General features: G+C 38.8%; 2 protein-coding genes across 2 annotated transcripts; both read left to right on the plus strand.

The window, feature by feature from the left end:
* The first annotated feature begins 6,182 nt into the window (after window positions 1–6,182).
* LOC129762141 (PBAN-type neuropeptides-like) lies at window positions 6,183–7,102 on the plus strand. The gene is made up of 3 exons (XM_055760134.1): window positions 6,183–6,366; window positions 6,430–6,536; window positions 6,600–7,102. The coding sequence occupies exons 1-3, from the start codon at window positions 6,280–6,282 to the stop codon at window positions 6,907–6,909; spliced, it is 504 nt and encodes a 167-aa protein (XP_055616109.1). The 5' UTR covers window positions 6,183–6,279; the 3' UTR covers window positions 6,910–7,102.
* A 219-nt stretch (window positions 7,103–7,321) lies between these two features.
* LOC129763243 (uncharacterized) lies at window positions 7,322–8,087 on the plus strand. The gene is made up of 2 exons (XM_055762114.1): window positions 7,322–7,560; window positions 7,627–8,087. The coding sequence occupies exons 1-2, from the start codon at window positions 7,342–7,344 to the stop codon at window positions 7,963–7,965; spliced, it is 558 nt and encodes a 185-aa protein (XP_055618089.1). The 5' UTR covers window positions 7,322–7,341; the 3' UTR covers window positions 7,966–8,087.
* The last annotated feature ends 4,543 nt before the right edge of the window (window positions 8,088–12,630 follow it).

Here is a 12,630-nt window from a genome sequence, read left to right on the forward strand (position 1 = left end):
ACTATTGAAGCAGCACGAGGGCCCGACCATCTTCTGGCCGGATCTCGCTTCGTGCCACTATTCAAAGGACGTGTTGGAGTGGTACGAAGCCAACGGGGTCACCTTCGTGCCAAAGGAAATGAACCCGCCCAACGTGCCGGAACTTCGCCCAATAGAGAAATATTGGGCGATTATGAAGCAGGCCCTCCGGAAGAACCCAAAAGTTGTCAAATCGGAGGCGGACTTCAAGAGAAAATGGATTTCTGTTCAAAAAAAACTACAACCTGACGTTGTACAGAACCTTATGGACGGGGTAAAGAGGAAGGTGCGAGCATACGGGCTTGGGCTCGAAGTATGAATAAAAAGAAAATGCCAAAAGTTGTTTAATAGTTTTTATTTTACTGTCTAAAATTTTCAAAAGGATCGGTCTACTGGGCGAATTTCTACAGCGTTTTTTCCGTGATGCAATTTGATGTGACACACCCTTTTTTAGAGCCCACCTTTGCAACCTTGCAGCAGCGATTGCAGAAGTGCCCTTAGACGGGTTGAAAATTTCTTTTATACCGGTATTGTCCGTGACTAATTTAAACTTGGCACCGTAAAGGTATTTATGGAATTTAGTAATTCCGAAAATCACTGCAAGTGCTTCTTTGTGCACTTGGGCATAGTTGATTTGTGCAGGGGTAAGAGTAGATGAAGCGAAACAAATGGGGTTTTCGACGTTTTCGACAACGTGTGATAAAACGGCACCGTATGGACTAGCATCGACAGCTAATGTAATTAACTTTAACGGATCGTATGGTTCGAGTAGATCATTGTCTACAAGTAACCCTTTAGTTTTTTCGAAAGCTTGTTGACACTCGGATGACCAAAAAAATCGTCGATTCTTCTGCAGTAAATTGTATAACGGGCGAAGATGAATGGATAGATTCGGAAGAAATCGATGATAATAATTTAACAATCGAAGGTATGCTTGGAGCTGATTCACATTCTGTGGGGCAGGGGCGTCGAGAATAGCCTTTACTTTCGACTGACTAGGACGGATTCCATCAGAGGTTATTCTGTAACCGACATAATCAATTTCGCTCTTGAAAAAGCTCGATTTAAGAACATTGATTCTCACATTATGGTCATTCAATTTCTGAAGTACCAAAAACAAGTTGTGCCTACATTCATCATACGTTGTACCACCAACGATAATGTCGTCAATACAGGCAATTCCTGGGGAATCACACAGCACTTGATCGATTATAGATTGAAAAATCGCAGGGGCAGAAGTTATACCGAATGGCATGCGTGTGTAACGAAAATGGCCACGGTGGGTGTTAATCGTGCATAATACTTGAGACGACTCGGACAATTGAACTTGCAGATAAGCTCCTGACAAGTCAACAAAACAAACACTTTCCAATTGGAAAGCTTTGCTAAAATCTCGTCGATTCTAGGCAAGGGATAGTGTTCGACTGTAGTGTAGCGATTCAACGCTGCCTTTCCATCTAAACAAATTCTTACGGAACCATCTTTTTTGGGGGCTACTACGATCGGATTCGCCCACGGCGACGATCGGACGGGGACTAAAATGCCATCTTGGACTAACTTCTCTAGACCTTGCTCGACCTTTTCACGGAGTAGGAACGGCACTGAATAAGCCTTATGAAAGACGGGAATGGTATCTGGTTCAAAACTATATCCGCGGAGAAACCGATAATAGGGTTAATCGCGGACTGACTAACTATCTTTGGGTTCAGACTTGAAGGAAGGTCCGCACTTACCCACCCTTACAGACTTGACGGAAAATGTTCCTCTCCACTTCGGAAATATCAGATCGAGACCATCGCGTCCTAGTAACGGGTTGACTTCTCTGTTTGTCCGGATTACCATCAGCTCTAGCCGGCCATGGATTCCAGACGGGGCAGTTACGTTGACCTCCAGCGTGCCCTGGGGTTTTATCCTCTGCCCTGAAACCGAAACAAATTCCAATGAAGTACATTTTAACTTGATATCAAAGAAAAACTTCCGATACGTATCTGTAGAGATTACGCTCCGACAAGCGCCCCAATCCGCTTCGAACTCGATTCGTCGACCATCGCATTCCAGCGATACGAACTCGGGTATATCCACCTTGTTCAATGCTCCAACGGTGGGTTGACTAGTTGACTGTTCCACAATTGATAGACTGGAACTCGGCTGCTGCTGTCTGACTTCTGTTTCGACTGTTTCTGATTCGACTCTGACTAAAGACAATTTCGGCTCCACCGATTCCGTAGGCCCACCGAACATGTTCAGACGCAGGACTTCCACAGCTTCAGCCATCTCGGCGACACGATTACTTCTTTCGGATTTTTTTGGTTGTTTGATTTTCGTCCTACAACATGTTGACACGTGGCCTTCCTTACCACACGAGTAACACGTCCCGTTTCTCGCTGGGCACGTGTTCGGATCATGCTGACGACTGCATCGATAGCATGGCTTTGACGTTTGCTTGCTCGGACGAATCGGCTTTACGTCTTCCTTCCCTGGCTTACCACGCTTGATGTTGGATTTCTGTTGAATGCTAACCTCATTTTGAAATGAACCAATTTTCTGCTGCAACTGGTTCGACATCTCCCTGTTTTGACTCAAAGCTGCTTCCCAGCTTCGTGCTAGCGAACAAGCTTTGTCGAACGTTAGGTCCGGTTCAGTTAGTAACTTTTTCCGGAGACTCTGATCCCGGATGCCTGCGACGAACTGATCGCGCAGTGAATCCGACAAGAACGCTTCAAACTTGCAGGCTTGGGCGGTGGCTTTGAGGCTGATGATAAAATCCGTTATGCTTTGCGAAGCGAGCTGCTCACATTTACGGAATTTGTATCGCTCAGCGACGACATTCGTGGTAGGATCCAAATGTTCCTTGAGAAGACGGACAAGATCGTTATACGCTTTCGCACTTGGATCATCCGGAGCACACAATCTGGCAGCGATTGTATATAAACTTGGTCCAGCGACTGTAACCAACATAGGGACTTTTTTGTCGTCCGGCATGTCGTTAACGAGGAAAAACATTTCCAGACGGTTAACGTACTCTTCAAAATTTTCACCAACGACAAATTGTTCAATCTGGCCAAACATGCCAGCACGAACAATGGGCACTAACGCGTTCGCCTCTAGCTTGACTTCGCCACTACATTCACTAGTAGACATAGTTGCTTATTGAACTGAGGTTATGTTCTCCAACACGTGTTACCGACCGTTTGACTTTCGCGATTTTCACTTCGACTAACGACTCGATACATTTTGGAAAAAAAAACGACTCGATACTAGACTAATCAATTTTTATCCTCGTCGCCAACTTGAACTAATTGGAGGAAGTAATAATAACGCACGCGAGACTTTATATGAGTGAATCGCTTAGTTCAATTTATTATTCCAATGTATTATTCCACATAAAAACTTTTATCCATCTGCACTGGATGACGGTCGGTAAGGCAAGAGACCAAACTGAACTCCGCATTACTGAGCAGCCTGTCTGCTATAATATTTTAGCTTTATATCCATTGTTCTAACAATTTATTGTTGCGTGTGGTAACACCATTAGTTATTAAGCCATATGTACACTACACTTGTGCTCGCAGAAAATTACATGCGCTCTTTTGCGCTCTTCTCAACAGAGGCCCTTTCTATTATATTGTATCCTTGGTGGAAAGAGTTTTGCTACCATCATGCGAAACCAAATCACAGGCAGAATTCTAGAACAATTATTTTCTTGGTGAGCCGACGATAGCCTAGCTTGATGATTCCCCACACAATTGTGTAGCTCAAAACATTAATGCAATGGCATCATTTTGATGCAATGATTGCAATGCCAGTAACATCAGCGAGTGAGTAATATGGTCGCGTCCACAGGTCAGTCCGAAACGAAACATGTGATGGCGCAAAACAAGGAAGAATAAGCGATGTTCATTGTTTCGTATCTAGAACGATACTGAAAGTTTACCTTTCCTTCCTTTCCTTGTTGAATTGAAGAGACTTTAAACTTCTTCAGTTCATTTGTCTCTAGCCTTCAAAAAGGCCCTTGGAAAACTCTACTCTTTACTCATATTCTCCTACACCCCCATTGCCTTGAGAAAACCATTCGATCACTCGCCGTCCAGCTCGTCCAGCAACGGTGTTGTTCAGTCGGTGTCCTCACGAAGAATGAAGTTTACCTCAGCGAGATCCACTGTTTATACTCTAGGCAAATATTCCCCATCGTTCTTCTTCTTTTCCTTTGTTCACGGAGACTTTACATCTTACGATTTCCCCTTCGTTGCTAGTCGATAAGTTGCTCGTTATTGACAGCTCGGTTCGGGAAAGCACCCAAATGGACAGAACAAATGTATGAGGAAACGGGAATGCTTCCAATTTTCATCAATTCAAACTATATACAGACCATGGGATTGTAATGTATAGCATATCAAACAAATCTTAGGGAATTTCCGATTCGTTTGGTATGTAAATCGCCAGAATCCGTTCACGGCAAAAATAGTTATTAACGTTAACTTTATTTCATAAAAACGTGACCTGTTTTCTGATTTGGCACCCTTAATGAAAGACGTAGTTCTACGTCAACAAAATTTAGATTTTCAAAATTTGCTTTACTCCCCCCTTGGAAGATTTTCGAGGATCACAACAATAAAACTTTGTGCGCTTTGAGGCACCCCCAAATTAAAGATAAATTTCTGCATAACTCGAGAACTAATCAAGCAAATAGAGCCATATTTGGCATGGGGAGGTATTAGGGGGCACGAAACGTTTCTATGGTGGTTCGACACACCTACCCCCTCTCTAAGAGCATGGAGGCTGCCAAACAAATGAAACACAAACTTCTGCATAACTCAAGAACTAATCAAGCAAATGGAGCCAAATTTGGGATGTGAGGATTTTTGGGTACGACAAATGTTTCTATGATGGTATGACACCCCTTCCTCCTCTGGAAAAGAGAGGGGGTCCATAAAAATAATGCACATATTTCAACCAAACTGTGAAGGAAAATGGGAAAATTCGGAAAATTCAATTCGCATATGTTCTACTATTTCATATTGACAAGCATTTTTAGTTCATTTGACGTTTGCGGTAACGAAATTGAACTTCGTTCGAAGATGGAAATGGGTTTTAATGTGATTAAACGCACTCCTATATCGTCTTCTATCTATATAAATGAAAATGGATCGCCGAATGTGCTGATGAGAACGAAACTCGAGAGAGGAATTGTCCGATTTAGGGCTGTCTTCATTCTATCATATTTTCTGTATCAAACATTTATTCCATGTAACGGAGAAACATGTTATTTGCAAATGGTTGAAAAATCTTGAACGAGAATTATGTCTGAAAATGATCTGATATTATAATGACGAGTTTCTGTAGTACTAGGAATTTTATAGTAAAAAGTAATTTTAAAGGGTAGATTGGAAGATCAATCAATGAATAATTCTACGATTAGACCCATGACCCATGCTTAGTAAGAAAACGTGGATGTGATAACGAAAAATAAGTTTTGGGCGGGACGAAGTTTGCAGGGTCAGCTAGTATTCAATAGAAATGGACATTTATAATAAAAATTTTATTTCGCTGGTCAACGTTTTCACAAATGGCACACTACAAATGAAATCTACTCCGCTTTTTTGAATCTAATATATATTTAATGAAAAAAGAATTGCCCGAGACCATATAGAATTCCTACGCTTTTCGACTCACTCGTCGTTAAACAACATCCCCGGAATTTGCTTTGTTCAACAGGTTTGATTACTGCCAAAAAATCACCAACCAACCCGGGTGTGACGCCATGAACAACGAAAGTTCCAACCAGACAGCCACCTGCTGGGTGCCGAGGAGGACAAACGAATCCTTCGATACACGTTTCGATATTTTTAGAGCACATTTATCTCATGCACTCCGTAATCCTGTTGTTGTTGTCACCCTTATCGCTGAACGGTTCGGATTGACAGTTGAAAATTAAAATTAATGCTTTCCTGTCTGACTGGGCGACGGGACACCACGCTTCGGTTCGGAATCATGCTAGTGTGGAGGTGTTAATTGACTCACTCTCTCATGTGTGTAAGCAGTTTTGCATACTCTGTAGGAGGATTCGAATTACACCGTCCGTCGAGGTCTAATTTGAATACGGAATTCAGTTGGATTTTTTCCCGGAGATCGATTGAAAGTTGTGCTATAGTATAAAATACGGCGCTTCGGGACAATTGGCATCAGAAACAGCGACGGGATCAAAGTGAAAAGGCTGTTTTCTCAAATATTACGGAAAATCTGAAGGTTGTGAATCGTAACATGTGGAAGCTGTATTTCTTTTTCAACGTGGTGTGTTTGTATCTAGCCGTTCGGAGTGCGCTCAGTGCAGAGGTTATGGATCCAAATGTAATGTTTAAAAACTGATATTTCTGTTGTGCAAAATGTGGACAAGTTTCGCTTTATTCTCAGGAGCAAAAAATGTCAAATTATCTCTCATCAAGTGGTGGCAACCGTGACGATGAGGAAACAAATAAACGAGGTGCGGCCATGTGGTTCGGACCCCGCCTCGGAAAACGGTTAGGACAACACTCTTTCTCGATTACTCTTCAACCATCTGAAATCTTTTATCATTTGTACAGTACAATCAGTCCAGAGCTGCACGACGAAATGCTGGACGAATTGGATCCAGTATTCTACACAGGCGAGCCACCTCAGAGGCTGGCAGCGGACATCGCCCAGGGATCTCCTTATGTCGTGCTTCTGCTCACCGGTCGTGTCCCCAGAAGTCCGCAATCCACATTTTATCACACCACGACACCGCGACTTGGCCGTCGTGATGCGTCACCGAACGAGAACCACTCACGACCACCATTCGCGCCCCGTCTAGGGCGGACTCTCCCGTTCTCCCCGCGGCTGGGACGATCCTTCACGGATAGTTACGGATATTAAGGGACGTTTCGATTGGTTTTCCTACATGACGGGCTGTATCTATTGGAGTTTTTATATTATGGCTGGAATCCAAATAGAAAGCTCGTCGAGTGTACGAAACAGTCGATACAAAAATAACGATTGTCATTGCATGAGAATAAAGCAACATATTATGTAATTGTACCATAGAGAAAAATACATTGACTATTCGAAAAAAAAACCTTATTCAGGTAATCAGAAAGCCATCCTCCCCAGCTACCAACTGTAGCAACTGTGTAAAATACTGAATAATCTGTTGAATTTCATGTCCATCTCGTTAGCTACAATGTTTCTTTGTTTATCGAATAAATACATCGAAATGATACATTGTTACCTCCGGACAGTAAATAACACAAAACAACGCTCAATTCATCCTGTCGACTCCATTACGGTAGAAGCGATTGGCCGTTAAGCATGAATCGAATTTACGCCCCGATCCTCATCCTCTTTCTTGCACCGACTCACGGGGTGCTGGGTCATTCCAACTTTGATGTGATGTTTGACAAGATCGACCAGCTCAACGGCACAGACCTGCTGGACCTCGCAAAGCTGCGAGTACGCAAATTCAATCGAACTATTTCGATACTGGATGGGAGTATGGAGCTACGCAAAGACGTGGATGATAGGACTGAGGTAAATATTTTTATAGAAATTTTCCATGGAACCTTTTCTGTACCAGTACCATTTGTCCGTGCCCAGCTGTCCGTTCGGTTGGCGTACAGTTCCAAGGGTAACAATCAGTTCAACGAGTACCCGATGAAAATCGCCCCGCAGAAGATCTGCCAGTTTTTCAACTCGACCTGGCGTGAGTACTATTCGTACTTCAACGAGACGACTAATTTCCCCGAAATTGGAGAGTGTCCCGTAATGGCGAAGGTGTTTACCGTGAAAAACCATATTCTGGATGCCTCTATGTTCCCGCCTTACATGCCGAAGGGCCTTTGGAGATTTAGTATCATGGGACACACCGTTGGTCAGGAAGAGGTGATCATAAACGTTGACGTTTACTTCAAGCTGGAGGATAAAGGGATTTTCTGAAGCATCTATGTATGAGTAGACTACCTTTATTTTTCATTGTATCTAAAATGAATAAATTTGGTTCTCTGTTTTCTTTTGACGTAGAATTGCGTGTTTCGAGAACATATCGGAGGGTAGACAATGAAAAACGAAAATCGATCGTTTTGTGAAAAATGTCCAATTTAAAACAGTTATTGCTCAGTCATTTCATGATGTATTCATTAGATCCTTGCGTCAAACGGTTTAGGCACTCCAGAACAATTCATAACATGGAAGAAAATAGTCATGTAACTATCGATTGATTGAAAAATCTCAACAACTATCCAAACAGGAACCCAACGTTCTGATTGGCCGAAATCGAAAACAGGCTTCCGTGTACTCACTATTATTGCTCAGTCATTTCCTAATTAATTCTGGAGATTTTTGCGTCAATCGTTAGGGGTACTCAAAAACAATTCATTGCAATGAATAAAATAATATATTTCATGGAACTTACTATAAAAGTTCAACCGTTATCCAAATGGAAATCTCGGGTTCTGATTGGTCGATTCACAAAAGCAATCTTTACTCTCACATCCAGTGTATCGGTATTCTGTAGAAATTAGAATACGAGACTGTGTTATGAAATCTGGGTTTGATGTTTGATTTTCTGCTGTTGTTACTCGCCATATGCTTCTGGAAACCGAAAATTCTGTATCAATTGTTCGTCCCCTGTTGTTGAGACCCTTTTTCCAGAATAAAGTGATACCTCAGACCCATATAGCCAAATTTGTTCGAACATAAGAAATACTTGACAATTTAAAAACTATGCGGTTGGTTAAATGACTTGACATCATTTTCCCATCGAAATTCAACAGAATAAATATACATAAAATTCTGTTAGTATCAAGTGCAATTAACAATTATTAATACATTTTTTACAAATACAAATTGCTTGCAAATACTTAAGTAGGTAATTTAATTTTGAAAAAAATCGCAGAGTAAAGATAAAAAAACATAATAATTCAGTGTGATGAATAAAACTGGTGAATTTCTACTAATCTATCTAAATACGGTTCAATATTAGTGAGTTGAACGCTTAAATCTCCGAGTTCGTTGATTTTCAATCGGTTTTGACATAGGGCTTTGATTTCTATTTGATTATCTTTGATTATCTATCACTCTACGAAAAATGTAACGATTTATTACTCAAAATGGTTATTGCGACATATGTTGTGTTATATATCATTAGACAGGAAATTTATCCAGATTTTTTTTTTGGCTTGAAACATGAACAGTGAATATAGTAAAAAAAAGTTAACAATTTGATAATTTAATTGGATATGTTTTCTCTCGATTGCACTATCTACTCGCATCCTCCCCAACGCAACGAGCATTTTTTTTGCCTAAGTTCGGGCGTTAGCTCATAATGTGAGTTGATGCGTAGAATGAATTGTTCTCCATTTACCGATAATGGGCATTAATTTTATTTTATATTGTATGTTGTCCAATCAATTTGTGCTCAATTCATGTTTTTATCGTGTAGGTCTCACTACTAACAATTTGTGTAATTGTGGTCCAGGATGCCATAATATCGAGTATGTTGTTTGGTTATGTAAAAATGCAATAAATGAATTTAAATGGCTGCTGATTTAGAAGATCGAAAGGGTATACCCACGTAAATCAGATTATGATAGCTTGAGTAGTCGCGATCTTACAGGGCTATAAAGTTATTACAAACAATGTTCCGGACAACGTGGTAACGAAGGAGATAATGCTATTTTTATCTATAATATGTTTTTGTAGTCATAGATTGATTTGACTTAGGCTTATATTTATGTAGGTCTTAACTATTTAGACTTGTGTTTAAAAATGATACATGATAATTCTTTGTCTTCTTCTGTATGATTTCATAAACAGAAGAAAAGGGTAGTGATGGCTTTAATGGTATTTTTGTGTACATTTTTGGACAGAATGCGGTACCGAATTCTACCACGTTTTGTCATCTAACCCGTTTAAAGGATACAAGTACATACAGGAAACAGTTTTTCCAGGGCAACCATTTGAAGTAACAAAAGAGAAAAAAATACAGATTTTGAACAATGAAAAACTCAATTTAAATGCAATTACTACACACAATCCTATGTCAAGATCCCGTCCGTGCTCCTAGGCTCAGACCTACAAACTTTTTTTGTTTTGTCATATTGTTTGTAACCACACTGAAGTCTTTTTCAACAATGTATGAAAATGGAAAATCCACAATATATTTTTCAGCAATTTTCCACAGTACTGTGTTTCAATGATGCGTTGCGAACAGAACTTCTGATAGCATTGGCTGAGCTTCTATTTAAGCTCCTCATCTGTGGGTAGTGTCTAGCACACGACCGCATTTTTAACGTGGAACTACGAAATTATATCATCCAATCCGCTTGGTTCTCACTTCGGATACAATTTTCATTTCAAATCTGTACGATTTAAAACTGCCTTCATGCCTGGTTAACCGATAGAGAATAATATGCCTCCCTAAATGGATATCGCCGTCAGGCTCCATTCTGTAAATCCATATATTTGATAAACCGAAACTGGTGATACGAAGCAAAATGTCGTCTACGCGAATTTACTTCCCTGCTTCAAAAATCGAATATTTCCGCTCCATTTGTGCTGCCGGTCCGTACTGAAAACCCTCTGACAATATCTGACAATATAAATATATAATGTATTTGTCGGCTCGTGCCGGTATGTGTCTTATAAAACCGTTTTTCTTGTCTGTGTACAACATACTTCATAGTAAATTCTAACTTCATTCAACATTTTGCACAGAATGTTTGCACTTAGATCTTTCGGATAGTCTACAACAAATTACAGATGAAGATAATCTGCGCTTTACGTTTATTTGGTTCCGTCCTCACCTTGAGATTGAACTGCGCTGCCAACTAGCAACAGATATTCCTCTTCCCACTCCTCATAGTGACCTCAAACTATAAACACTTCTGCTCTTATATTCCGCTTGAGGTGGGATCGAACCCCAGAGCATGCAACAATGATTATCACTACAGAATTCGAAAGGATCCTTCATGATAGATACGTTGTATCTAAATAAATGCAGTGTATGTATATTACGGTGCCAATGAATGTATGCGAAAAAATTCGAATGCGCTTTATGGGTCGGTGGAATCATTGGTCCAATTTTTCGTCAAAAATGATACTTGTTAAAATGTTACAGATGACGAATTTCATGCCAACTCGTCTTAGGAGTTGGCAGCACCATCTCAGATAGCAGTGAAACGTTTTGGGTGTAAAGACATGGGTCATTTAAGCAACTTTGCATACTTGAAATATTCGAAAAAGAATTAGACTACTTTTTGGAAAAAGCCAAATTTTTTTTCTTAATTTTTTATAAATGTTTATAACATAAAAACTACGATACTTACAAAATTCTTGTCAAAGAATGAAATGTAGGAAATTGTTTAAATTTTTACAAAAAATACAAAAAATTTTTTGAAAAAAATATTACTGACAAAAAAGTTATTTTAAAAATTAAAATTCATTTTTCTCAAAAACGTATTTTTTAAATTCCAAAAAATATATATATATGAATAGCCCTTACAATTTTCAACAAGTCGTCCATACATCGGAAGATGGCCACTTTTACAGGGAAAAAGTTTTTCTAACAACAACTTTTTCATGTTTTCTTTAAAAAAATACAACTAATCCTAATTTTGTTTAAAGTCAAGATAACGATATAGTGTGCTCGTTAAAGTTTTAGATCTTATTAAAATATGAACTTTCGTCGAAGACATCAACTTTCTATCTTTTATAGTTTTTGGAATATAAGTCATTTTTATATGACTCCTGAAATAAATAACAAAAAGTAACATTTTTGTGTGTAAATTCTCACGTTTGACATGTTCTTGACATGTTTCTAAATAGAGAAAAGTTAGCAGAGCATTTAAAATGCGATAATTTATACATAAAAATGTAACGAACATTATTATCTTTTTTCAAAGAAAAACATGGAAAAGCTGTTGTTCGAAAAACTTTTTCCATGTAAATGTGCCCATCATCCGATGTATGGAAAACTTGTTGGGAATTTCAAGGGCTATTTAAATCTATTTTTTTCCGAATTTTAAAAGCATATGTTTTCAAGAAAAATGAATTTTAATTTTCAAAATATTTTTTTTTTCACTGAAATTTCTTTGAAAAAAATTCATTGAGAATTTTTAATGAAAACCAAAATAATTTCCTACATTCCATTCTTTGATTAAAATTTTGTAGGTCTGATAGGTTTATTTGTGGGTTTTTTTTTATTTTGAGTTGTTTCAACTTTTTTTTCAAAAAATCTTAATTTAAAAACTATAAGATTTACAAAAAGTTGGTCAGAGAATGAAATGTAGGAAATTATTTAGGTTTTCATGAAAAAATATCGAACAAATTTTTGAAAAAAAAAATCAGTGAAAATAAAAATTGAAAATTGAAATCTATTTTTCTCAAAAACATGTATTTTTGAAAATCTGAAAAAAGAGATATAAATAATCCTTTAAAATTCCAACAAGTCACCCATATATCGGAAGATGGACACATTTACATGGAAAAAGTTTTTCAAGCAACAACTTTTTAATTTTATTTCTTTGAAAATGTTTAATTCGTAACATATTTATGTATGAATTATCGCAATTTACATGCTCTGCAAACTTCCCTCTAGTTAGA

This window comes from Toxorhynchites rutilus, chromosome 1, assembly GCF_029784135.1.
Source record: "Toxorhynchites rutilus septentrionalis strain SRP chromosome 1, ASM2978413v1, whole genome shotgun sequence".
In the NCBI taxonomy this organism is placed as follows: Eukaryota; Metazoa; Arthropoda; class Insecta; order Diptera; family Culicidae; genus Toxorhynchites; species Toxorhynchites rutilus.